This window comes from Harpegnathos saltator, unplaced genomic scaffold (genome assembly GCF_003227715.2).
Source record: "Harpegnathos saltator strain DR-91 unplaced genomic scaffold, Hsal_v8.6 scaffold677, whole genome shotgun sequence".
NCBI classification, from domain to species: Eukaryota; Metazoa; Arthropoda; class Insecta; order Hymenoptera; family Formicidae; genus Harpegnathos; species Harpegnathos saltator.
In genome coordinates, this window is record NW_020230512.1 from 263523 (window position 1) to 290875 (window position 27353).

General features: G+C 37.2%; 4 protein-coding genes across 9 annotated transcripts in view; 2 read left to right on the plus strand and 2 right to left on the minus strand.

Moving 5' to 3' along the window:
- Positions 1 to 344: 344 nt before the first annotated feature.
- LOC112589971 (uncharacterized) lies at positions 345 to 823 on the minus strand. The gene has a single exon (XM_025305195.1). It carries the CDS (start codon positions 819 to 821, stop codon positions 345 to 347), a length of 477 nt encoding a protein of 158 aa, XP_025160980.1. The 5' UTR covers positions 822 to 823.
- A 2794-nt stretch (positions 824 to 3617) lies between these two features.
- LOC105186263 (zinc finger protein 43-like) lies at positions 3618 to 5434 on the plus strand. Its single transcript, XM_025305182.1, has 3 exons — positions 3618 to 3974; positions 4062 to 5296; positions 5369 to 5434. Exons 1-2 carry the CDS (start codon positions 3900 to 3902, stop codon positions 4722 to 4724), a joined length of 738 nt encoding a protein of 245 aa, XP_025160967.1. The 5' UTR covers positions 3618 to 3899; the 3' UTR covers positions 4725 to 5296; positions 5369 to 5434.
- A 5016-nt stretch (positions 5435 to 10450) lies between these two features.
- LOC105186683 (zinc finger protein 260) lies at positions 10451 to 12598 on the plus strand. Of its 2 annotated transcripts, XR_003113903.1 has the most exons (3): positions 10451 to 10793; positions 10881 to 12374; positions 12447 to 12598. XR_003113903.1 is itself a non-coding variant. In XM_025305181.1 (2 exons), exons 1-2 carry the CDS (start codon positions 10719 to 10721, stop codon positions 11565 to 11567), a joined length of 762 nt encoding a protein of 253 aa, XP_025160966.1. In that variant the 5' UTR covers positions 10451 to 10718; the 3' UTR covers positions 11568 to 12585. The 2 variants fall into 2 exon arrangements, 1 of the variants encoding a protein (XP_025160966.1); XM_025305181.1 differs by having other exon boundaries at positions 10881 to 12585.
- Positions 12599 to 14154: 1556 nt separating this feature from the next.
- The window catches only part of LOC105186684 (guanylate cyclase 32E), an 80809-nt gene continuing 67610 nt past the window's right edge, over positions 14155 to 27353 (minus strand). For all 5 annotated transcript variants that reach the window (XM_011147062.3, XM_011147061.3, XM_025305180.1 and 2 more), the window contains 9 exons: positions 25500 to 25665; positions 22761 to 22968; positions 21546 to 21680; positions 21319 to 21431; positions 21078 to 21229; positions 20774 to 20872; positions 19133 to 19277; positions 18922 to 19020; positions 14155 to 15883 (listed from right to left, as the gene is read on the minus strand). In XM_011147062.3, coding sequence (XP_011145364.1) covers positions 15108 to 15883; positions 18922 to 19020; positions 19133 to 19277; positions 20774 to 20872; positions 21078 to 21229; positions 21319 to 21431; positions 21546 to 21680; positions 22761 to 22968; positions 25500 to 25665 — 1893 coding nt within the window. In that variant the 3' untranslated portion in view covers positions 14155 to 15107. The remainder of the gene's footprint in view (positions 15884 to 18921; positions 19021 to 19132; positions 19278 to 20773; positions 20873 to 21077; positions 21230 to 21318; positions 21432 to 21545; positions 21681 to 22760; positions 22969 to 25499; positions 25666 to 27353) is intronic.

The window sequence follows — 27353 nt, forward strand, 5'->3', positions numbered from 1 at the left end:
ATGTTCTTGCAGCTTCAGTCAACGATCGGTCGAATAACTCGATGCGGCGGTCGCCCGTCTCAATGCAGAAGTTATAACAATTCAACCCTATGGTCATGCCTGAAACCGCCATAATTTGCGTGATACTGCTTATTCCATCGTTGAAGATGCACACAGTAAGATTTCCTGCAAAATCAAGGACAGTTTTGCTTGATGTTGCAACTTGATGTTGATTTTGGGGCTATTGACCAAACCGTAGCATTGAAGCTTTCGTTGCTATTCTGTGTGAAGCCACCTAAACACCGTGTAAGAAGATCATCGCTGCTCAACTCTTCGTAGATGGACTTCATGGCGTTAAAAACTGTTTATGGAAGAGCTTGCTTGTGTGAATAAGTATTTAAAGTATTGGTGGCTTTTGCCTTTTGCCAAGAACACCACGAACTTTCACCGGACGGGCACTTGCCGTGTTGTGGCTTTTCATTTGTCGACAGCTTGTGGTACAACGTTGCCCAAATTTCATTTCTCATCTTTTCTATTGAATTTTGATTCCTGCGGATGGCCAAGCCGTAGTACATTGAAAGCTCATCAATGAGCTTGCCTGTCAATTTTCCTTTCCTGCCAAGATCTTTTACTTCTTTTTTCAAATTTCTTAGTCGAGTTCCCATTCTTTTCTGAACGTGATCGATGCATTCCTTCTTTTGTATTGTGAAATTCTCGTAAGGCTCAGCATTTAAAATACCTTTGAATGTCTTAGAGTCACCGTCACCTATGTATCTGCCGTATTTCACTTCATATAAACTTTCAGAACGCTGAAACATTTCGACAACTGCGTCGACCTCCATTTTACCCGACCCCTCGTGGTTTATTTGGCATTGGTTTGCATGTGTTTCCAGCCATTCAGCATATTCTGCAGTATCAGATTCTTTTTCCAATATTCGCAAGCCTTGCAATATTTAGATTTGATAATTATATCAATCACTTTTCCAGTACTCCATCCTATTAATGTCACCAAACCAAATAATGATGAAAATCCACGTTTCCTCTAAGAACCATCACCTGACACTACCAATCCATTTTCAGCACATTCTTTTTTTTCTATTTCTGCTGCTTTTGCCATGCTAACCTTACAAACAGTTTCTGTTGCATCATGAATAGTTTTAATAAGTTTATCATAGAATGAATGAAAAATTGGCTGAGGCAGTTCCATGAACGCACAGAACTTTTTGATTCCATGTAAACCAATTCCTAGTAATCGCATGGCAAGAACTATTCTCCGATTGATTTCATATGCTCAGTTAATATATGGACCATTGGAAATTTCAGTTTTCTCATAGTTGACACAAGAAATAACTATCTTGAAACCAAGTCCACGTTTGCCACTTTCAGTAAATGTGACGTTCGATTTCACACTTTGCACTCAACAACTTGTGAAATAGCAGAAAACACAGCCACAAAATTAATCAAACGATAGCCGAACGATGCATCTACTTCAACTTGACGAGCATCTTCAGACAGCCTAAGCTTCTTAGCGGACATGCCGACGCTCTCGGGATCCGTCGACTCCATTTCAAATCTGTTTAACGGTAGATGACGTGCTTGCTTGGTTTATTTGCAAAACTCGCTCCTCCCTTTATACCTTTGCGTTCACGATATTTTGATCTTTCACTCATTTTGTGTCAATCACTCGTGCGTGAGTGCGTGTGTGAGTGCGTGCGTGCGTGCGTGCGTGTGTGTGTGTGTGTGTGTGTGTGTGTGTGTGTGTGTGTGTAACGGCAAGAAAATAAGTAACAAGGGGAGAGAGAAGAAGAATGGTGGAGAGAGACAGTGAGAGAGAGAGAGAAAGAGGAGACGGGAATTTTGACTGAAGAAACACACACACAAAATTGGTCCTTTTTAGGGCTATATACACGCTCACACACAGTGAAGAGGAGTAAAAAAATACGAGAGTGAGAAACCATGGGGTCTATATCTTTACTGTGACACACACATACATACTCACTCATGCTCGCACGCACGCGCGTTCCCACACACACACACACACACACGCCCGCGCGCGCACACCGCAACACCGTTAACACCGTTAACACAAGAGGCGTAAACCCGACCGTGCAACCTCCACGCGTTACATCTTGGGTAATGCGAATGCCGTTGGTATGTCAACTTTGAAGATTCATACCTTGGAAATGGCTTGCGCAAGAAAAAAAATGTAGTGTTTTGTAGACGTCTCGACATGGACTATAAGAATATGCAATAAAAAATAGGAGGTTCTATTTAAGAAAATATCGATTACATTGACCTGGCCTTGATAAAGTCATTCAAGGCCAAGCCCTTATTTTTATCATGTGTCCCCCTCAATACCCTACAACTTTTGTCTGAAACAATTTCCCATATTTAAAGCCATTTCCGAGATCCAGGGGTGGGGTCGGACTTTATAGATAGCCTGTATAATATGTTTCTCTACATAAAATACAGTTGCAAAGTAAGACTAATATTTCAGGACTTTTGGGCTTTAATGGATTAAGCTGAACTGCATGAATGTGGCAATTTCTCTCCTCGCACGTAACAAAAAAAGAGCCTTTCTTGGATCGAATGGTCGAACAGGCGATGAGATGCGGATTCTATACAACAACATATAACGAAAGGGGGCCTGGAAAAAAGCAGCTGAAGGTGCAGAACACGTTGCAAATGTTGGCCTGCATCCGTTGAAGGTATTGCTGTGTGTTTGGCAGGATTGCAGAGAAATAATTCACATCGATCTACTCCGACGCGGCGAAACAATCACGACGGACATGTACTGTGAGCAACTCATTAGACCCGATGCGGCTGTTCGAAAAAAACGTCCAGTTTTGGCTAATCGGAAAGACATCATCTTCCACCGCGACAATGCTAGACCGCACATCGCCCAACAGACGCTGCAAACAGCAGCAGGAGTTACGATGGAAAATTCTCCAGCAACCGGCATATTCTTCAGATATTGCCTTCTGATTTTTATGTGTTCCGGTCTTTACAGAATAATTTGAACGGCGAAAATCTTAAAAGTCTGAGAAAATTGTCGAAAACCATCACACGAACCTTTTTCAAAAAGAAACAAGCTCTTTCTCCAAAAATGGAATCCACAAGCTTGTAGATCGTTGGAAAACAATTGTAAAAAAGAATGGAGACTAAATAACTGATTAATAAAACTATATTCTTTAAAATTTAACCTATTGAAATTTATTTTTAAATCAAACACGAACTTATGCACCATGCAATACTAAAATATAACACTAAATAAATACAAAATAACAATACATAAAAGAGTTGTATTCCGTTGGAATATTCTGCCTATCTGAGCAATATAAACAGTTCGTTTTTTCGTACAGATTGTTCTTCGTTGGTTCTGTGACCAGAAAGCGATTACACAACTATGACGTACTTTGATTCTTATCATAACCGATCATCGTGTGTAAGTTTGTGATTGGGACTCGCGACGATTATGTCATGTTGACATTATGTGTTTCCCTCATGAAGAAAATGTTCAAACTCTATTCGCTGCCGTCTTGACGTGACCTTTTCTGTTTACCTGACATACCTCGTTTTCGGATATTGTCAATATCAAGTAAGTAGCAATAATTTCAAACAGTTCCTTGTCGCACATACAGAGTATACATCGAAATGTGTCAGTCATCTGTACTTTCAGGTATCAGTAATTAGTCGAACCACGAAGAAAAATAAAGCTGTGCGCTTATGCGTACAAATTATTGCGGCATGCAGATTGAGAAAGGTCAGAATCTCAATTAAAAGTGAATTGATAGAGAGAAACCGGAACAGTCTTTAAAGGGCAAACCGTGCGGCAAACGTTACAAAAAGGAAGCAGCATCGAAAAGTGTATAAGTGTATTTTATCGACGTAATATCTGCAAACAAAACTTCTGTCTGAAGATGGATATGATAGATCTTGACGAGATCCTTGATACGAATAAATGGAGCAGATACAACTACAAAAGCAGCAAATTGGTAATCTTGTAAAATTACATTACATGAAAGCGCAAGAACGTGTACACATGTTCTTGGTAAAGCTATAACTTTGGTTATAATTTGCAGGAAGATGTGTTAAGCGAACTACGATGTCTTCTATCTAACGAACAAGAAGTAAGCAATGTCATGCAGTCGGGACCGCCTTCCGTGAGTGATCCGTGCGGCGAACCTAACAAATACAATGCAATTCCAAAACAATGCGACATTTGCAAACAAATCTTTCGCAGAAAACATGAGTTGATAGATCATTGCGAGAAGGTCCATAAACGTCGCATTTACAAATGTAAACATTGCGACTATGAAACCAACCGTAAGATCGACTTAAAAAGACACGAGAAAATACACGTAAGAAAACGTCCGACCAATAGCGGCGACTACGTGTGTACTGAGCCCGGCTGTAACAAGAGATATAAGAATAAGAAAGATTTCAAGTGCCACATAAAGATTTGTCAGTATAAAAATGAGATGAAAAGCAATAATATGGGAACGGGACCGTCCTCAGAGAGTAATCTATACTTCAGAAAAAAAAATGAAATGTACAAACTTTCTAAACAATGCAGAATCTGTGGTCAAATTTTCTGTAATAAGAAAATGTTAGTAGATCACTCAATGAAGGTTCACCAACATTGCGTGCACATATGTGAAGAGAAAAAATGCAATTACGAAACCAACAACTTGCGAGACATGCAAAAGCACTTTATGAGAATGCACATGAATAATAAAAACTAAGTATGTAGTGGGACTGGCTGTAACTGGGTGAAAAAAGATCAGGAGTAGCTAAGGCAACACGTTCACCCTGACAAATAAAACAAGACGACGCGTTCACTCTGACAAATAAAAGAAAAGCAGTATTGAGGACCCACGGCTGTCTTCAGAGAGCGACCTGTACGGCAAACATTTCAGAAGAAGCCCCAGCATTGAAAAGCCCATAAATATGCCTCATAAATTCAAAATATGCAACGGAATGTCCCTTTTTAAGTAATAGTAATAATAAAAGAAAAAATACCTCTTTACAAATAGATCTTTACAAACAATCCATATGCAACTGCAGCAATGGTTAACTACGTATTTAACAAGAATCAATTCCAAAGACACATTGCACGAAATCACACGGACACTTATGACTAAGTGTGTACTGAGCTTGTCTGTGGAAGTATAAATAGTTGGCGGGTCTGAAGACGCACATACAATTGTCCTATCAACCAGAAGAAAAGCAAAGCACATGGAAAATTATGACTACCTGCTTGACAAGGAAAGCTGCTACAAGAAATTCAAAACTTGAGGAGGAATTGAAGAAACAGGTAAAATATGACCTTTCCAAAGACACCTACTAATGCCGAAAATATACTGAAGTAAACTCTAATTTTTTAAAGCGCGGAAAGCACAGGAACGCGCGGAGAAATCCAGAGATTCAATTTGTGACAAGGCTATACTAACAAAGAAAGGGTCGGAATTGTTCCTCACGGATTTTGACGGGCTTTGAATATATTGCAGAGCAATGAGAACTATTACACATGTATTCTTTTTAACGGCGAATTTCAAACTTTAGAAGTGTGCGTGAAACAACCCCTAAAAAAAACCAATATTTTAATTTTTTGCGAATATCTTGTAAAATGCGAGGTATATGAAAAAATGTGCCGCACAAAAGTATTACAGTATTTTATACTATTTGCACTTAATTTGATGATTTTGAAATTTCCAAAGATAAATAGAGTTGTTTCACCTTCTAAACCTTGATATAAAAAAATACGTGTCTAATTTCTTATTGCTCTATAACATATTCAAAGCCCATCAAAATCAGTGAGGGACTCTTTCCTTGTAAGTAAAGTTTATTTCATCATTTATAGATATATGTTGAGACGACAATTGTTTGTCCTGTCCGCAATAAGATGTATAACAGCAGAAGAACTATACTGGAGCACTGTATACGTATATACTTGGATAACCCTACATCTGCAGTCTACAGCACGGGATTCATCAAGCGACAGTCTTTACGCAGTTATATGGAGAAGAGATATTCTAATCCGGTCCTAATCGAATAAAATGATCAGATATCGGGAGCATTTTTGCAACATTTCTATAAGAACAAAAGACGAACAAGCTGTCGAGTCGAGTAGAGAAAGAACAAGAAGGACGCGAGGAAGTAGTTTAGTGCGTAATATGTTTATATACAGTTTATTTGTATATACACGAGAACATACACATACACGCTCAACATACGAGGTCTGGCAAAAGTACGGGACGGCTAATTATTAAAAAAAGAATGATTGTTTAAAACAATGTTTGAAACAAAAGTTGTAGGGCTTAAAAAAACTATCAGATATTGATAATTGTTTGGTCTGGGAATGACCTTGAGAATCGTTATCAAGGTTATCAAGGTCGACATAAAAATCTTAAATAGGAACTCCAATATTTTATTACACCGTCTTTTTCCACCAATTAATTTGAAAAACTTTTGTCTGAAATATTTTTTTATTTATCTAATATGTTTTGAGATATTTAAGGATAACTTGGTAACTTTTCTATATCTAACTTACGATATCTCGCTAACTGTTTGTCGGGATAAAAAAATGGTACAAGAGTTTCTACTTTATTTGATCTCAAGAATATATTGCTACAATAGTACTCTGTTTTTTGTTAATTTATCGAACTTTCGAAATTTCAAAATTATCAAATTAACAAAAGTCAGGACGCTATCGTAACAATATATTCTTAAGACCAAGTAAGATAGAAAAGTCTAGTACCATTTTTTTATCACGACAAACAGTTAGCCAGATATCGTTAATTAAATATTGAAAATGTTTCTAAGTTATCCTTAAACATCTCAAAAAATATTAGGCAAGTAAAAAAATGTTTCAGACAAAATTGTTCAATGTTAAATGGTGAAAAAAGGCGATGTAATAAACAATTGGAATTTCCATTTAAAATTTTTATGTCGATCTTGATAACGTTTCTCAAGGTAATTCTATGGTCAAACAATTATCAATATCTGATAGCTTTTTTTAAGCTCTACAACTTTTGATTCAAACATTGTTTTAAACAATCATTATTTTTTGAAATAATTAACCGTTTAGGAACTTTTAGCAGACCCTGTATGTGCTGAATCTTTGAATAAGCTCTCAAACGCTCACAGGCTCACAGACACACAATATCCGCGCATATATCCCACATCGTATCGTTTTGTAAAATTATATTTTTAGCCCTTTTTAAATTGTATTTTTATCCCTGGACATCTTTCGCACTAATTCTATATATTCTATATATTCTTACATATCCGCGCGCGCACGTATATGTGCGTATACATACGCATACACATGTATACATGCTAGCACCCAATTTGCTCTGTGGAATATTGAGATCAGTACATAGGAAAGAGTTGGAGGATGATTATATGACGAACGTTGTAGGTGTATACTTTGCTTACATAACGAGCTGAACGTAACATAGAAATTTGAATTTTACATAATAAGATAAACAAATATCATATTGTACGTGTGACATGTTTATAATAATGTAAAACTTTTGTACACCTGGATATTTACATAGTTGGTACATATTCAGTGAACACAAATTATAATAGTGATTTTATATCAATATTATAACATTGCACTTGAAAATGTAACAATATCAAAGAATATAAATGTAATCACTTCTTGCAAATTATAGTAACATTGTTTAGCAAGATATTGTGACATTGTAATAATTTTACTGTACTAGTTTTTGCTTTGACTAGGATGGAATAAAAAGAAATATACCAGGTATGTAAATGAAACCGGAATTTTTGTATAGAAAATACATGTTTATTGTATGAAGATGATAAAAAATATTTTATTCGAAGTATTACCCATCGCTAGCTATACATTTTTCCCACTTGTCTGATAATTTGTGGATGCCACGTCAAAAAAAACTGTTGCTCTTTTGAGGCAAACCAGTCATCGAGCCATTTTCGTACATTTTCGTAAGAAGTGAAGCGCTGCTCAGCAAGTGCGTGTCCCATCGATGCAAATAAGTAATAATCGGACGGAGCCAAGTCTGTGGTGCGATTTTTTAACTCGTTATTGGAGTTAACGACAGTTTCGTTATCGTTGCGCAACTTTTCTACGGTATACAAAAGCTGCGCAACGATAACGAAATTGTCGTTAACTCCAATGACGAGTTAAAGAATCGCACCACTAGTGAATAAGCTGCATGCGAAAGTATTTCCCAATTAAATGCCTCAATCGTTTCCTTGACCAGTTTTGCTGTGTCTGATGGTGCATTATCATGAAGCAAAATCACTTTGTATTGCTTTTTTTGATATTCTGGTCGTTTTTCACGCAAAGCTTGATTCAAATCGATCATTTGTTGTCGGTAGCGTTCAGTATTAACGGTTTAGCCAGGTTTTAGCAGCTCATAATATATCACACATTTCTGATCCCACAAAACACAGAGCATTGTCTTCCGTCTATAGCGATTTGGGCTTGCAGTCGATGTCGATGGATCGCCTGGAGTTACTCATGATCTTTTATGCTTAGGATTCTCAAAATATATGCACTTTTCATTGCCAGTCACAATTCGATGGAGAAATGACTTTCTTTTGTACTTGGCGAGCAGTATTTCGCAAGTGGTTTTTCGGTTTTCCTGTTGTTTTTCATTTAGTTCATGTGGAACCCATTTTCCCAGCTTCTGGATCTTCCCCATGGCTTTCAAACGTATGGAGACGGCTTCTCGTATCACATTCAATTGATCCGCGAGTTGTTGTTGCGTTAAAGCATCATCCTCATCCAACAATGCCTGCAATTCGCCGTTTTCAAACTTTTTCGGTGGTCTTCCACGTTCTTCGTTTCTCACGTCAAAATCGCCACGTTAGAATTTTTTAAACCACTGAAAGCACTGTGATTTACCAAGAGCATGCTCACCATAAGCTTCGATAAGCATTCGATGCGATTCTGCAGCAGTTTTCTTCAAATGGTAACAGAAAATCAATGCTGTCCGCAAATCGTAGCTTCCATGCACAAAATTCGACATGTTTAACGCTATTACAAACTATGCTGCTGTATGAAACTTGTATTGTTGTGCGTTGAAAATCTTTGTCAGATGTCAACAAATGGAAATGGCGCCAATGACGCGGTTTGACGGTAACTACATTGACAGCTAGGGCCATATGTGGGCAAATTCCAGTTTCTTATTTACAGATCTGGTATATGGCTCAACAATAAAGCGAAATGCTACATCGTGAGAAATATAAAAAGGAAAGAGGAAGAATAAGTACAGAGCGAAAAATAGCCAATTTTTATAGAAGTATTAATTGGATTTTCTTGCTCGTTTATATGTCGATTCTACTAGGGAAAATATATCCACAGAGATTTTGAAAGAGGTAGTACGCATCAACGAAGATAGTGATGCGTCACTCAAAGATGAATGTTTGTCTATTTCTATGATTTTCATTTTGGAAAAAGAACATTCGCATAAATTTGTGGACCCAAACATAGAGAAAATTCGAAGACCGAAATTTCTAAGATGTTGATACTGGCCTAATACTGGCCTGCATCCACTGAAGGTGTTGCTGTGTGTTTGGCAGGATTACAGAGAAATTATTCACATCGAGCTACTCCGATGCGGCGAAACAATCATGACGGACAAGTACTGTGAGCAACTCACTAGACTCGATGCGGCTATTCGAAAAAAAACGTCCGGTTTTGGCCAATCGGAAAGACATCATCTTCCACCACAACAATGCTAGACCGCACGTCGCCCAACAGACGCTGCAAACAGCAGTAGGAGTTATAATGGAAAATTCCCCAGCACCCAGTATATTCTCCAGATATTGCCTTTAGATTTTTATATGTTCCAGTCTTTACAGAATATATTGAAGGGCGAAAATCTTAAGTCCGAGAAAGCTGTCAAAAACCACCTCACGAACTTGTTGAAAAAAAACGAAGCTCTTTTTTGAAAAATGGTACCGACAAGCTTGTAAATCGTTGGAAAACAATTGTAGAAAAGAATGGAGACTTTATAATTGATTAATAAAAATGTATTCTTTAAAATTTAACCTATTGAAGTTTATTTTTAAATCGAACACAAATTTATGCAACAATTCAATATTAAAATATATGACAATAAAAGAAAATGACAATACATAAATGAGTTATATTCCTTTTGAATATTCTACCTATCTGAGCAATGTAAACAGTTGGTTTTTTCAAACAAATTGTTCCTCGATGGTTCTGCGACCAGAAAGCGCTCGCTCAACGATTATGACGTATTTTGATTCATATCATAACCAATCACCGCACGTAAGTACGTGATTGGGACTCGCCACGGTTATTTCACGTGTTTCCTTCATGAAGAAAATGTTTATACTCTATTCACAGTCATCTTGACGTGACCTTTTTTGTTTTCCTGATATATCTTGCTTTCGGATATTGTCCATATCATGTAAGTACCAATAATTTCAAACAGTCGCCCGTCGGACATACAGAATACATATCGAAACATGTCTCTTCCAGGTATCAGGAATTAGTCGAAGAAAAGAAATAAAGTTGTGCGGTTACGCAGACAAATTATTGTACCAAGCAAATTGAAATGAACAGAATCTCAATTAATAGTGAATCGATAGAGAGAAACTAGTACAGTCTTTAGAGGGTGATCCGTGCGACAAACGTTAAAAAAGGGAGAAGCATTGAATAATGTATAAGTGTATTTTATCAATGTAATATCTGCAAACAGAACTTCTGTCTGAAGATGGATATGACAAAGCAACATCTCGACATGGTCGAACGTAGTACAAATAAATGCAGCAATTACAACTGCGATACGGTAATCTTGCAAAATTACATTATACGAAAGCACAAGGACGTTTACACGTGTCCTTAGTAAGGTTGCAACTTTGTTTACAATTTGCAGGATGATATGTCGCTGAAGAGCATACAACGTCTTCAACCTAACAAACAAGAAGGAACCAATATTATACAGCCAGGACCGTCGTTGGAGAATAATTTGTGTGGCAAAGATTCTACCAAGGAGAGCAGCACTAAAAAGTACAAAAGAATTCCAATACAATGCGATATTTGCAAACAAATCTTTCGCAGAAAACAAGAGTTGATAGATCATTGCGAGAAGGTTCATAAACGTAGCATCTACAAATGTAAACATTGCGACTACGAAACCAACTGTAAGAGTAACTTCAAAAGACACGAGAAAACACACGTAAGAAAACGTGCGACTAATAGCGGAGACTACGTGTGTACTGAGCCCGGCTGTAACAAGATATATAAGAATAAGTATGATTTCAAGTGCCACATAAAGATTTGTCAGTACAAAAATAAGATGAAAAGCAATAATATGGGACCGGGACCGTCCTCAGAGAGTAATCTATACTTCAGAAAAAAAAATGAAATGTACAAACTTTCTAAACAATGCAGAATTTGTGGTCAAATTTTCTGTAATAAGAAAATGTTAGTAGATCACTCAATGAAGGTTCACCAACATTGCGTGCACATATGTGAAGACGAAACATGCAGTTACGAAACCAACAACCTGCGAAACATGCAAAAGCACTTTATAAGAATGCACATGAATAATAAAAACTAAGTATGTAGTGGGACTGGCTGTAACTGGGTGAGAAAAGATCGGGTGTAGCTAAGGCAACACGTTCACCCTGACAAATAAAACAAGACGACGCGTTCACTCTGACAAATAAAAGAAAAGCAGTATTGAGGACCCACGGCCGTCTTCAGAGAGCGACATGTACGGCAAACATTTCAGAAGAAGCCCCAGCATTGAAAAGCCTATAAATATGCCTCATAAATACAAAATCTGCAACGGAATGTCTCTTTCTAAGTAATAGTTGGAAAAAATACCTCTTTACAAATAGATCTTTACAAACAATCCATATGCAACTGCAGCCATGGTTAACTACGTATTTAACAAGGAGAATAACTTGCAAAGACACATTGCACGAAATCACACGGATAATTATGATGAAGTGTGTACTGAGCCTGTCTGTGGAAATATAAATAGTTAGCGGATCTGAAGACGCACATACAATCGTCCTATCAACCAGAAGAAAAGCAAAAATGAGGACTCGGGGCAGTCTTCCGAGAACGACTGTGCGGCAAACATTCCAAAAAAGGGAGCAGCATCGAAAAGCGCATAAATGTGCCTCAGCAGTGCAAACTTGCAACCAAGGTTTCGATAGGAAGAGAAAGTCGACAGATCACCTCCGAAAAAATCAAAGGTTATCGCATGTACAACTGCAACGATTGCAATTATATATCTAACGAGAATGAACATTTGAAATATCATGTTGCATGAAAGCACATGGACAATTATGACTACATGCGTGACAAGGAAAGCTGCTACAAGAAATTCAAACTCGAGGAGGAACTGAAGAAACAGGTAAAATATGACCTTTCCAAAGACACCTGCTAGTGCCGAAAATATACTGAAGTAAACTCTAATTTTTTAAAGCGCGGAAAGCACAAGAACGTGCGTTCTTCGAGGTACCCCCTGACAGGTAGAACATTGGCGGAAAAAAGTGCGCGATCAACTATGCGAAAATTCGAGTGAATTCCTTGCAGCATTCCAAGAACTTTTTGTCTTTTGCAATTTCCCCCTAAACCCCACCATTCTCGAGTAAAAAATTCAGGAAGTTTGAAAATTTCAATTTTGGAGGCTGAATAAGTGAAATTAGTTTGCGTTATAAAAAAAAATGCTTCAGACTAAAGTTTCATTTTCTTTTACGTAGAATCGATTGCTGATATGAAAAATAGGGGTTCCCATTAAAGAAAAAAAAGTTGACCTTGAATGACCTTGAACCCTTCACCCGAGGTCAAAATTGTTGATGGCATCGAATGTTAGAACTGAGCAACATTTGTCTGACATTTTTTTCTGGAAAATATCATCCTCGAATTTTATTCAGCCGGCCGGATTAAAATGGGACACCTTGTATATAGTATATATATATTTCTTTTTTTTTCTTTCTGTAATATGCATATTGACATTTCTATGTTACGCTTTATATATTTTTACTCAATAGAATTGCTCAATAGAATTGCTCAATAGAATTGCTCAATAGAAACGCTATTATATATTTTTACCCAACAGAATTGTCATTGTGACAGCTAATAACTAATATAATATAGAGTGGCGTCATTTGGTACATAATCAGTGGCGTAAATTGGGACCTACAATTTTAGTGGACGTAATTCGGGACATTTGCAGTTCACACTTAATTCTTTTATATACATATATATATGTAGATAAATAATCTTGTTTATTTCTAATTTGTATGTGCGTTTTTGCTAATTTACAATAATAACTTTTAATAAGATTCATAGTCTTATCTAGGGTTGCCAACTGCCCGGTTTTGACCCGATCTGTCAGGTTTTCAGAAATCTTGTCCAGTGTCCGATTAATAAGTTAGACCGGACGTCATATGTTCAGTTTTTAAGTTATGTCGGGTAGGGAATGCGGGAGCAGTTCTCCTGACTCCCCCCACCACGGTCCGAATGGTAGACATCCCGCAGGGGTTTTAGTCTGTAAGAGTCTGACATATCCCCGACCCCCCCAACGGGTCGGGGGTATCTATGATGGATTTCCCCTGTGTTACCAAAAAAAAAAGTTTTTAAATTATATCCAATCAATGGAATGAGAGTTCAGATTTTAGCAACATTTTTTCCAAGCGCCTACAAACGGTCGAGCGCCACGAAAAGTCGTCTAGTAGATGATCTGCCGAACCATCATTTCATATATATTAAAAAAGTAATAGTTTATTATTTTGTTCAATCGAATCTTGTTTAAAAAATTGTTTGGAAAATAATATTGTAAATAAATTCTTGTCATATTTTGTATATAATATAACGTTATGATTATTATTTTTGTCCGGTTTAGTCCGGTTTGGGTTTGTTACCAAAGAAAAAATGTCCGGTAATTTTAACTTTTGGACTTGGCAACCCTAGTCTTACCTAACATCACTTTACTTTTTTAAAAATAAACTCTCAAAAATTAGTTTCTGCTTAACGTGGCGTAATTCGATACGTTTACCTTAGTCGTATTGCGAGAGATCCTGTCATTAATATTTCCACATGAAACGCTGAAACTTCAATCGATAAATTCCGCTCAGTAGCATGTTCAACGAGTCAAGGAAACCCACATAGTACGCAATGATGATGTTGAAAAGACGTTTTTATTCATCCATATTTTATTGATATACATTTCTTCAAGGAGAGAAAATGGGGACGAAGAAAACGTGTCGCGTAAGTACATCTATCTCCTCCTCTCAGATTATACGCATCGTTTGTTCGTTAAAAGACCTCTGAAAAATTTGTGTAAGAATATTAATAATACTTTCATCGTCTCGCTGTCGACGGTGACTCGCGAATCCACACGCAATGTTTACAGATGGCTTAGCTCTTCACGCCGGGAAGTGACATTCGACGGCGCACGGAAATGCAAGAGACAACGTGAACGTGGCGCTTAAATTATCACTGACTAGACGCTTGCTTAGCATAAGAAGCACGAGCCTTTTACGTTCGTCTACGCTAATATAAGGAATATGCTATTTTTACGTACTGACGTTTCTGCATGAGGGAGGGGAAAGGGAGAACAAGAAAGAGAGAAATAAATAGATAGATAGACATATAGATAGAAAGAGAGATAAAAAGAGAGAAAGATAGAGGGAAAGAGAGAGAGAGAGAGAGAGAGAGAGAGAGAGAGAGAGAGAGAGAATTAGCTACGAATACGTTGACGCACGTATATGTGTGAGATATAATATATCTCGTTTGTACGTATAGTCCGCTTTGGTACCGCGTCGTGTTACTGCGAGCGAGAGATCGAAAAGTCTCGCCGTTCGAAAGTGCGTCGCACGACGCACGAGATTACGACGCTCAATCGATATTCGAGTCCGCGCGATGTCGCGTTCACGGAACTTTACCGATTGTCAAGCTGTTCCTGCAGAGACGCCTCTTTCACGTTCGCACGCGCAGCCGTGCGGATGTATCTTCGCTGCGTTTCCGCCAGGGTAATGCGGTTCTTGCTTCAAGTCGCTCGACGCGACCATTCAACGACGAGAATTCGTCCGTATCCCGCGAAGGATTCCGATTGATCGAGCCTGCTCACTGGACTACTCGTTCAGTTATCCAGGTGACCGGCGGGATAATAAATCAACGGCGTCATTACGTCCCATCCGTCGATCTCCTCGTTGGACTGTGCCGCTCTCTTCTGGGCGTTCAGCACCGTCGCACTGTGCCGGGGACTGCTCGGTGCGGATCTGCAGGTGACTTGAAGCAAGCCGGGCGCGCCGAGGTGCAGATTTTTCGCGCTGCTGCGCGGCAGGCACGACTCGTTGCCGAATATCAAATTCGTGCGCAGCGATGGCGTGTTCTTCATGTCTGATGGTAGCTGGCGCCGCAGCAGGTCCGGCTGCGCCTCTTGGTCGCACAGCTTCTCGACGCAGGGGCAAGAATTGCTGGACGATCTCCAGCTCTCCATGCAGGATGATCGTATCGCGCACGAGGTCTTCGTTTTGCAGGGACTGTTGTCGACGATCGACTCCAGCTGGTTGCTCACCCTCGAGCTCTTCTGGTCGAGCTGGTCCGAGCTGGCGAATCGCAGCCGCTTCGGCGACTCGCTGGAGCAACGCATATACGTCGACCTGACCAGGGATTTGTTCTTCAGGGAGCTGCGTGGAACTAGCTGGTCGGTCATGCTGTTTTTTTTGCTGCTATTACGTTTGCTTGCTCTTTCTTCGCTACGCGTGCTACGTAGAATCGGGTCCTCGCCGATTAACCAGTACGTCAAGCGCTCGCCTTTCCCTTTCATGGAAACTACCCCACGTTCGACTAGGGTGAATCCTCCTAACTTGTCTAGTAGCTGTTTCGTTTCGCTACTACAGTGGATTTTCAGCGCTAAAGGATGTAAGGAAGAAAAAAATAAAAAATGTGCGTCGATGATGTCGGTGAAATATAGAAATATAGGTTATAAAGAAAGTGATTGCCGCCATTTTACACATAGATGTCGTTAGTCGCATTTTCAAGTAACAAGCTTCACTCTAAAAAACCGTAAAATCATTTTAGAAATCGAAAATTGACATATTAAACGTTATTTATCAGGTTCGCAACAAAGTTATGTCGTTTTTCACGGATAAATGGCTTTACTTGTCAATAAACGCAACTAACTTCACTCCAAATCCTATAACCTTCATATCATTTGACATTTCAAGCTTTTTTTAACCCTCTAACACCCGACTTTTTTATGTTTTAAGAATAAAATTTGAATATTTTTGAACTGAGACTATAAGTAGTGATAACCAAAAAAAATATCAGAGTTTTATATCTACGGGAAACTAGCTTTCCAAGCAGAAACTATTCCCAGAAGCGAAAAATATGCCTGATCGGTTAAATTTTTTTTTAGTTTTAATAATTTTATATCATACCTAATGGTTGGAAAAATTCCTCGTATCTGAAGCACGGAAGTTTTAAGCTCATATTTTGAATTCTTTTTTATCGTTAAAAGTGTCTATAAAAGTGGATTATAAACCCCCTGATTGGCTAAAAGCCACTTTTAGAGTCAACGAGGGAACTTATGCAAGCAAAGCCGCGAAAAATGGAATGGGACGCTATGGTTCAAATGTTTCAACAATCACTCGAATTATACAATATAATACCGCATATGCATATTATATTGGCGTCGGCGACTATAAAACGTTTTCCGCATTGCTTAACGCGCGTATATATAATAATATAATACCGACAAAATTAGAATGTGTGGGCCATGTGCAGAAACGCATGAGTAGGTCGCTTCACGTTAGAAAAACATTTAGAGAAGCTGCAACAGCCATGAAGTCGAGGTCGGCGAGTCTCGAAGGCAAGGAAAAATTAACGGCATCGTTAATTGACAAGTTAACAGTGTATTATGGTTTGGCGATCCGAAATAATTGTGTTTCAGTATTTGTGTGATTCAGTAAAAAATCTGAAGGGCGCGATTTGAGCCACATTCCACAAAATTTCCACTGACGTCAAGCCACAACACAGGTACTGTCCGTCCGAAGCCAATAGTTAGTGTACGTTGCAAAAAGCGAAAGCTAAAGGGTCTATACAAAATTACAAACATCAACCTGCTTGATCGGAAATTATAGTACAGACAGCCATCAAACCCGCATATGATGCTTTAAGTAAAGAAGATTTACTGCAAAGATGCGTAGGTGGTTATACGCAAAATAATAATGAAAGTTAGAACCAGAATATTTGGAATGTTGCGCCCAAGACGACCTTTGGCAGCTTGCGCATTGTTGAAATAGCTGTTTAAGTGACTGCGAGCGTTTTTAACGACGGATCCGACTTATATCTACTCGTAATGGATTTGTTGGGCATCCAGGTAGGACGAAATGCGTATCAATATTGCCAAGAAGAGGACACGAACCGTCTGATGCACGCCCGCATCAAAGCGCAACAAGCGATAAGGGAGGCTCAAATTGCTCGTAGACTTTCTCTATTGAAGCAACACATGGCTAAAGAGGCGCAGGAAGGTACCTCTTATGGCGTCAGAATAACTGAGTAATAGTAAGTTTGATTATCCAAAAGTTATATTATAAAGTTTTCATGTCAAAACTTTATACGCGTTTTTCTCGAAACGCTGTTTTCCGTCAGTGTCGGCACGACAACTCGTCGAGTTTTCAATATTTCTGGGTGCGCTTTAGACGAAAATATTCGTAATTAAATTCTCTACCGTCTATCGAGGGCTTTTTTAGATTTTCCGTTTCGTTTTTCTTTCATAACAAAAAATATGACGAGATTTTGAGGAAAAATCGCATTTTTTGTTTAAAGTTACGCCATTTTGTTAATTTTACGAAACTCAAAAATCCCCCTCGATAGACGATAACCACAACCTTTAAAAAAATATTTTTGTTTTGTAGATCGCACGAACGTACAGGACGGAATCATGCCGACACTGCAAAAATCGGGGTTCACGTCACGTTGTGCCATTTTCAAAGTATTTGCTCAATCGAACTTTCGTTTAATATTTTTTGTACTAAAATATATGTCATATAATTTCAAAAAAAACTCCGCACTCATATCTCTATCCCAGGCTGAGATTAATGATTGATTTGAATGTCTACTGTCGCTAATTGGATAAATTAAATACAGCTATTCGCGTGGGACGATCAGAATTGGTGAATATAAAAGGTGTAAGGTGTCCCATCATAACAACGCAAGACCACACACAAGTTTGATGATTCGGCAAAAATTATTGAAGCTTGGGATGTTGCCATCATCTTTATCTGATTTTGCACCATCAGATTACCTTATCGGTCTGTGCAAAATTCTTTGAATGGTGTACATATCGACCCAAATGAAGATGTAACAAATCACATAGTTTAATTTTTTGCTAATAGGGACCTTCTATAAGCGCGGAATTATGAAGTTAGTTGAAAGATGGCAAAAGATGTTAGAACGAAATATTCAATATATAACTGAATAAAGTTTTCACTTTCTACGACAAAATCGTCTTTCATTTCTTCAAAAAGGTCGTCAGTCACTTTCTTCACAACTCCAGACACAAGTTGCAGATGATGTGTTACTACTTTTATAAGCTACCATCAGATATCACCTCGAGCTAATTTTTCTTGTTATGTTTACAGCAAAATGTATACGAGAATTGATCTGTTTTATCATAATATTATCACCATTGATAGTGTAAATAAATATCTAGATAAAGTCAGTGTCGTCAGTGTGGTTACGTTTTCTAATAAGGTTAAAAATTCGCTTGAGATAAAATTTCACTCATAGTAGCCTTTAACAGTAAATGCTGTGAGTTATGTTTGCGTATCAATTTGCACAAAACACGAATCGCGGTTATCGTATTCTCACCATAACAACTTGATAATATTTATATGTTCTGTTGAATGCTTTGATATTCATCTATGTATTGAGAGACGAACACTCACGTAATCCTGTCGACTCCATGCGGCTGGCTGTATTCACCGTGTCCCCAAACAAACAATAACGCGGCATTTTTAGCCCGACAACGCCAGCGCACACTGGACCTGTCAAGAAATCATAATTAATTCGCGAAATTATATCGCACGAAATAACTGTGACAATTTGCGTTACTCCCTGATGACTCAAAAAGTCCTTTTTCTCTTGTTGAAAACGCACCGGAATGTATTCCTATTCGAAGTTGCAGTTTATCGTGTGGCCGGTGGCGGATGGCGAACTGCTTAATCGCGTCCAAAAGGCACAACGACATGCTCGCTATTTCTCCAGCATGTTGAATGCCGTTTCTTATCGGCAGTCCGCTCACCTGTGGAAAAATAAAACCCGTCTGTACGTGAGCGACACCCTCTTAATTGACTCGTTTCGTAATTATCTGTACACACAAATGCGTTATATTAGGAGTATAATTTAGTTTTGAAGGTTTTGCAAGAGATGGCACTAATGTCAGTTTTGTCGAAGACATTCCAATCATAGCTATCATTTTTTGATGCTTTAATATTAATTCATGACATTCAGTCATTTACCAGAAATAAATGCAGTAAAAATCGTGTTAACACCATTTTAAAAATGTAACTTCCTGCTTTTGTTTTCTAATCGGAAAAAAGTGGCGGCTGAAGGTCAAAGAATTCTGATAGAAACATATGGTGATGTTGCTCCATCAATTAAAACATGTGAATATTGGTTTAGACGATTCAAAAGTGATAATTTCAATGTTAACGACAAAAATCGCTTCCAACCAAATCGCGGACAACCAAAAAAGCTTGAAAATATAGATTTGCAAGCATTATTGGACGAATGGACGAAAATCTAGCATAATCACTTCAGAAGTTGCCAGAACATTAAATATTGATCGTACAACAGTTACTAAACGTTTACATGATATAGGAAAGATTCACAAAGGAGGAAAATGGCTTCCACATCAATTATCGGAAAATGCGATTGCGAACCGGTTGAACATTTGCATTTTGTTCAAAGATATGGCTGTATTTTGATGGGATTAAGAAAGTACTATGAACTACGTGTACTATGAACTGTTAAATCCGAATGAAACTATCACCGCAGATCGACAACAATTATATAAATTGAAGCAAGCATTGGACCAAATACGATCACCAAGTGCGAATAAACGATGCAAAATGATCCTACTTCGCGACAATGCTCGACTTCATGTTACATTATTAATGAAGCAGATACTATTAGAGCTAAAATAGAAAGTCTTATCGCACCTCGCGTATTTTGCAGACGTTGCACCATCCGATTATAACTTGTTTCGATCGATGCAACATGCTCTAGAGGATACACACTTTCATAACTTTAAATAAGTGCGAAAATTGAATCAACTCCAAAGGAGAATCTTTTTATCGTCGCGGAATCTATCTCTTACCGGAAAGATGGGAATGAGAAAACGAAGGAAAATATTTTGATTAAGATATTCATTCATTATCTTGTTTAAGTAAATCAGTTTTTGAAAAAAAGGAACTCTTAAAACTAAATTATACTCTTAATAATAACATTTTAATACTTAAAAGCTATCATGGGTGAAATTTCACCCTTTGAATTTTATTCTTGTATCTTATCAAGAAACGTTTGTAATTGCTGTAAACAATAACTTCTCTACTTTTCATCTAACATTCAATAATAATAATAAAACATTTAAATGTATTTGTTTGACTTTTTGGATTTCTAAAATAAAAAAATATATACTGAGGTGAAATTTCACTTATAATAGTACAAACATGTTTTTTTTTTAGGGTAAAGATTAAGTGTAAGTTTCGTGAATAATTTTAGTTTTACAATACTTACCACCATGTAAGCGTCTCCAATAGTTTCGACTTTGTAGACGTCATAATTTTGTATCGTCGAGTCGAAGCACGTGTACAGATCGTTGAGAAAATCCACTACCTTGCAGAGGAAATTATAATAAGCTTTTAGCTTACATTCAAGATATTAAGTAAAATAAATTATAATAAATAAATTGTCTTAAATCTCTCAAGCCCTTAACGTAAATTCTAAATTTTATCAACGTATTATTATTCACACGGATGACTAAACTGAAGTGCGAGGTGACCTCTCAAGTCAGATGGTTTTTCAAATACAACGTTTGTACCTGTAACGGTGTACTCTCCGCAGACATGGACGTGAAACCGACAATATCACTGAAGTAGATGGTAACGCAATCGAAACTTTCAGCCTCCACTTTGTGTCCCTTTTTTAATTGCTCGGCCACGTAACGCGGTAACATTTCGTACAGCAACGCGTCTGGAAGCGACAAAAGAGCGAATTAAAAAATTCCTCATTCACGATAATAATGAAATATTGATTAAGATTTATCGGTCGACACGACTGACCTGTTTTCTTCTTCTCTTCGGTCAACTGATCCGTGCGCTCATCGACGAGAGCTTCGAGATTATTCGCGTATTGTTCCATTAACGACATCATATTGTCGAAGATGTTCGCTTTCCTGCACGATAAAGACACGTTTACGTGCGTATGTAATTTATATTGACCGACGAAACAATATTCCCGACGATATCGCGGATAAAGCGAAAGAGGGAAACGCAAATGGACAACTCACATGCCCTTCCGCAGCGGTCTCAATTTGTTCCTAATAATTTTGAAATCCGGCCGGTAGTCCGGATTTTCCGCCCAGCACTCCAGCAAGCAGTCGCGAACGAAATCAAACGTGTTCTCCAGTTGCTCCAGAGGCGGTCTGCAATTCGGTTTCAAATAGGAGAAAGAGAGGGAGAGAGAGAGAGAGAGAGAGAGAGAGAGCCGTTTAATGACACGCGAAAACTCTTCGGATTAACATTAAAAGGACCGAGGTAATCAATTTGGTTCCTCGCGAAATTCTAAGTGCTATAACTTATTTCAACTATGCCTCCAAGTGATATCCTTTTGTGACTTTTCATCATTTTTCATATTCTTAATTGTGGTAAACAAATTTTTCAATTATATAAGATGGTTGAATTTTTATTTAATTGTCTACCTAGAAGGGCCGTTGGAGCCAATTTGGCTTCCTTATATCTGATATTGCATTCTGATATGTTTTACGGGTTTATTTACAAGTTTTATGACTTTAAATAGGTAAATAAATTTTTTATGTCTATCTATCTATTTGTTCGTTTGAAAAACAATTATATACATACATATATACACACAGTATGCATAGATATGCATATATAGTATTTCGCCGTTAGCCAGTTCATATTTTTTATAATATTTTGGATTTTACTGCAATAAGTGCATCGATTATATACAAGGAAGTTACGTGTAAAAATATCAAGAAGAATCTGTTTACAAAACCTCGTGGAAGAGTTGAGTGCCCCATGTGTTGCTCAGAGACGAAAGTCTCAAAATTTTGATTCAACCGAAGAAGAAATTGAATTCGACGATTCTTCAGACAAACGATCATTTTGTCAAATAAAAACAACTGCAAGAAAACATCATAAAGCTGGAAAATGTTTGTGTAAAAAATTTGTGTGCGGTGAATGTACAAAGAAAATTACGTACAAATGCGTTTCCTGTAGTATATAACGGCGTTGCATTTCACGATTAGTCTTTCTCCAAAGACTAAGAAAATTCAATATAATATAACTAACAGTTTCTTTTGTTCAATAAATTAGTAATATTATTGTTAAAACGTTAAATTTTATAATTGCCTATACATTTCGTTTCTTTCTATTTGTTATTTACGAAAAGATATGCTTGGAGCCAATTTGGCTCCTACGGTCCTTCTAGGGGAGTCGCCAAATCCGGTCCCTCTAATATTAAAGGCAATTTAATAGTCTACCTAAATGCTGATGTTTCAGGATCTTTCGCGATTACTTTCTTCAGTATCTCGGCCGCTGACAGTTGCGTGACGCCGAAGGGCCCGTGCCTGCCTTGCAGCTCGTACAGCACTATGGCGAACGAGTAGACATCTCCTTTTTGAAAATCACGAGCGCTTGGCTCACTGAGACCGTTGGAGCGCAATAACTCGGGCGCCTTGTATAGTAATCCTGCAAGTTATTTGCATGGCAATGTTAATTACTACCACAATAGCGTTTATACAAATTATCACGGTAAACAGCTACGAGTGCGTGTCATCGGTCGGCGCTTCCGCAAGCAGCTCAGCTGGTTCACCGGATTTAATCAGGAATTTGCAAAAGTTTGTCGGATCATTGACCATGTAATTAGGAAAGGACGTGTGTCCTTCTTCGGACACACCAAAAGTGGACAAAAGTGTGGCATGATGATAGCAGATTCTTTGGTCGAACTTATATCGTTGCTTTACTATTAAGAGTGTGATTTAGTTTTGAGATTTTTTTCTCAAAAATTGATTTACAAGACAATGAACGAATATCTTAATCAAAATATTTTCCTTCGTTTTCTATAACTTTTTCCCATCTTTCTGGCAAGAGATGGATTCCACGACGATAAAATCTCCTTTGGAGTTGATCCAATTTTCATCAAATTTTCGCACTTGTTCAAAGTTATGAAAGTATGTATCCTCTAGAGCAGAGATTCCCAACAGGGGGTGCGAAAAAATATTCTTGGGAATGTTGATGGAAAAATGATTGTAATTAAGAATGATCAAGATAAATTCTGGAATAATCCGGCATTTTTATCATCAAATTAAAAAAAGTGTTATTAAAATTATATATTTTGTACGTATCTGTACGTATATATTCATTACTATGCGAAACATGAATAATAATTTTATAATATTAAAATTATAGCTAATTTCTATAAAACAACACTATGTAATAATAAATTATTATAAATTGACTTCTTACCTTAAAATCCTAACAATTAATTTTTACCATAAAACATAGGAATAATTTTCTTTTTTGTGAGGAGGTGCGAAGGTTCATTAATAAATTTTTAGGGGTGCGAAATACAAAAAAGATTGGGAAACCCTGCTCTAGAGCATGTTGCATCAACCGGAACAAGTGATGGAGCAATGTCTAGAGAATACATGGGGTGCGGTAAGATTTCCCGTTCTAGCTGTAATAACGTTGGCTTTACTGATAATGCAACATTAAGTCGAGCATTGTCACGAAGAAGGATCACTTTGCGTCGTTTACTCGCAATAGGTAATCTCGTTTTTGGTCCAATGCTCGTTTTAATTTATATAATTGTTGTGGATAACGATCAGCAGTAACAGTTTCATTTGGATTTAACAATTCATAGTATACATAGTATACATAGTATACATCTTCTTAATCCCATCAAAACACAGCCATATCTTTGAACAAAATGCAAATGTTCAACCGGTACGCAATCGCATTTTCTGATAATTGATGTGGAAGCCATTTTCCTTCTTTGTGAGATTCTTTCCTATATCGTGTAAACGTTTAGTAACTGTTGTATGATCAATATTTAATATTCTGGCAGGTTTAAAGTGAATTGTGCAAAATTTTCATTCAATAATGCTTGCATTATTCAATCTATTTTCAAGCTTTTTTGGTTGTCCCAAGCGATCTTTGTCGTTAACATTGAAATTACCACTTTTGGATCGTCTAAACTAATATTTACATGTCTTAATTGATGGAGCAACCATAAATTTCTATTAAAATTCTATGACCTTCAGCCGCCGTTTTCTTCTGATTAAAAAACAAAAGCAGCGCATGTCGAAAATGTTCTTTAGGAAACTCCATTTTTAAAATAGTATTAACATGATTTTTACTGCGTCTATTGTTAGTAAGTGACTAAGTATCATGGATTAATATTAAAGCATTAAGGAACAAAGCTATGATTGGGATATCTTCGACAAAACTGATATTAATGCAACCTCGTGTAAAGCCCTCAAAACTAAATCACACTTCTAATATTAAGTAACCAATAAAGTCCGTGCGGTTTTGTACTAAAATTTATACAGGGGCGGAAATTTTTAGAAAAAAAAAATGTTACAACTGATATATGAACAAATAATCGATAACTATTCGTTATCGATAGCGAAGGATCCTCCTGCATGTGGTACATCCTCAATTAATCGTTGAGAGAAAATTTTTTAATGAGTCCTGTGCAATCCGTTCTTCCAGCATATCTTTTTTCCAAGCGGTACGTGTATCTTAAGACATGCTTCTGCAGCTTTTCACCCGAGTTTAAATTCACAAAGCAAACATACTCGAAGTACACTCGATTCAACAGAAAAGAATGAATAATCATAAACCAAGAGACTATGCCACGACAAAGTTCGCCGATTAACTCACGCAAATCTGTGCCATGTAATAAGTATAAATAAATTTCAACACGATTCGACAACTCATTGCGTCAAACTCGAGCGAAAACCGCCCGAACTGTTTTGGTCATCTGATATCAACGAAAGAAACATGGGGCCGAAAATCCGAATCTTCGCAAGCCCCTGATATCTCTTTTAATATTTTTTGTTTTACAAGCTCGCAAAACGCGCTGTATATTCAACGGGCGTGAATGAGATTAGAAAATTACGACCGGCATAAAACATTCGAAAGCCGTCCAGACTTTCGTGGGACACGGAAGTGTTCGCGGGGTTCACGCGAGCATCGCCTTCTCTTGTCGTGCTCACCGTGATATTTTTTTATGACGTCGCTGGGATCGCATTCCGCGTCGCGCTTGAATTCGTGGAGACCGAAATCCGCCAGCTTTACGACCCACCGCGAATCCACCAGGCAGTTCGATGTGCTCAGCGATCCGTGGTACTTTATGACCGACTCGTGCAGATAGATCATACCCTAAAAGACAGCGTTCAATTTACTCTTCAGAAGTGACGGTCATTAATGTCCTGATGCGCGAGATCGGACATAAAGCCGGCCAGCCGCAAATTTACAATGCAAGCGGCTATTCACTTATTTATTGCATCACCGAGGCCTGCATTTACATACTCGTTGCTGCAAAATTACCAGGCATGAGACACCTCAATTGAGTTCGTCAAGTTGAGCCTGTTCTGAGAGACGATGCAACGGATGCATTTTGAAAGTTAGTTTGAACTTTGCGCCGGAGGAGGGGGAGGCCATGAATTTGTGATTAGGGGAAACACTCAGTAGTTGACACCTTGTTGGTCAAAAGAATCAGTCTTTTTCTTCTTAAAAAAATCATTGTTAATCAAAATTTATATTATTCGGTCACTGTGCGAAGAGAATATGTTCTAGTTTAGTTATGAGGAGTTTCAAAGAATTTTATTTAGATCTTAATACTCATTTTGATGATAAATACTAGAAAACTACCAATCTCCATTTCCCATCACTCTGATTTTCTACCAGCCAGCACTATCTTTTTAGATATTAGTTTATTATATGTTTCATGTATATATTAACGGTAGACATTAAACATATTATTTTTATTATAATAAATAGAGAGAAAGATAAACATACGTGTGTAGGTATATGTATGTGTGTGTGTGTGTGTGTGTGTGTACAAATACAATTATGAGTTTAAACTAAAAAATACATAAAAAAGAAAACTACTAATTTAAAATATGCTGATAATACTCGGAAAAACTTAACTAACAAAAGAGAAATTGAGATATGGCAGTAATTTTCATACATATCAACAACCAAGATAATTAGAATGAGAACTACTATATTTTAGATATGTTGAAAATAGAATAAAAAATTTAATCAATAATTATAAGTATAACAGGCATTTTTATTATAAAAATAAAAAAGAAGTCTTTAAGGAAGTATAAATATACCGACTACTGGATTTCAAACAAATGATTAATGCCCATACATAGTCGGCATGTCTGGCATGCCGACATACTAACAACTGGAAGGAGATATAGTTTCTAACCTACAAATCGGTATATCTCTTAAAATCAATATATTTCTTTTTATCTTTCGAAGAATAAATGATTTATTGTGCATAAATAGACTATAAATAAGTAGAACATAAGACTTTTTGGTATAAATTACATTCTTAAAGCAAAAGAAAAAGTTCCAACGATATATAGAGTGTCCCATTTTAAATAAGCCAGGCAAAAAATATGAAAAATATGGAAGATACTAAGAAACGTTTCAGACAAAAATTGTATAGTTTCGAAAGGGATATGAAACAACTATATCATTTTGTTTACACATGACGCCACTTTCAAGATATTCATTGATCATTACTTTTCTTAAATAGAAACCTCAATTTTTTATTATATTACCTTTTCCTACTAATTAATTTTCACAATTTTTGTCTGAAACATTTTTTCACTTGTCTAATATTTTTTCAGATATTTAATATTAATTGGTAACTTTTTAGTTTACAATATCTCGATAACTATTTGTTATCGGAAGAAAAAGTGGTACTTGACTTTTTTACTCTGGTCTCAAGAATATATTGTTACAATAGCGCCCTGATTTTTGTTAATTTGATGATTTAGAAATTTCCAAAGATTAATAAGTTAACAAAAGTGAGGGCACTATTGTAACAATAT

Bases quoted from the DNA above. Each gene is read 5' to 3' on its own strand.
- LOC112589971 (XM_025305195.1), bottom strand. From the start codon at position 821: ATGGAGGTCGACGCAGTTGTCGAAATGTTTCAGCGTTCTGAAAGTTTA.
- LOC105186263 (XM_025305182.1), top strand. From the start codon at position 3,900: ATGGATATGATAGATCTTGACGAGATCCTTGATACGAATAAATGGAGC. The intron at 3,975-4,061 runs GTAATCTTGTAA...TATAATTTGCAG, and splicing joins ACTACAAAAGCAGCAAATTG to GAAGATGTGTTAAGCGAACT.
- LOC105186683 (XM_025305181.1), top strand. From the start codon at position 10,719: ATGGATATGACAAAGCAACATCTCGACATGGTCGAACGTAGTACAAAT. The intron at 10,794-10,880 runs GTAATCTTGCAA...TACAATTTGCAG, and splicing joins GCAATTACAACTGCGATACG to GATGATATGTCGCTGAAGAG.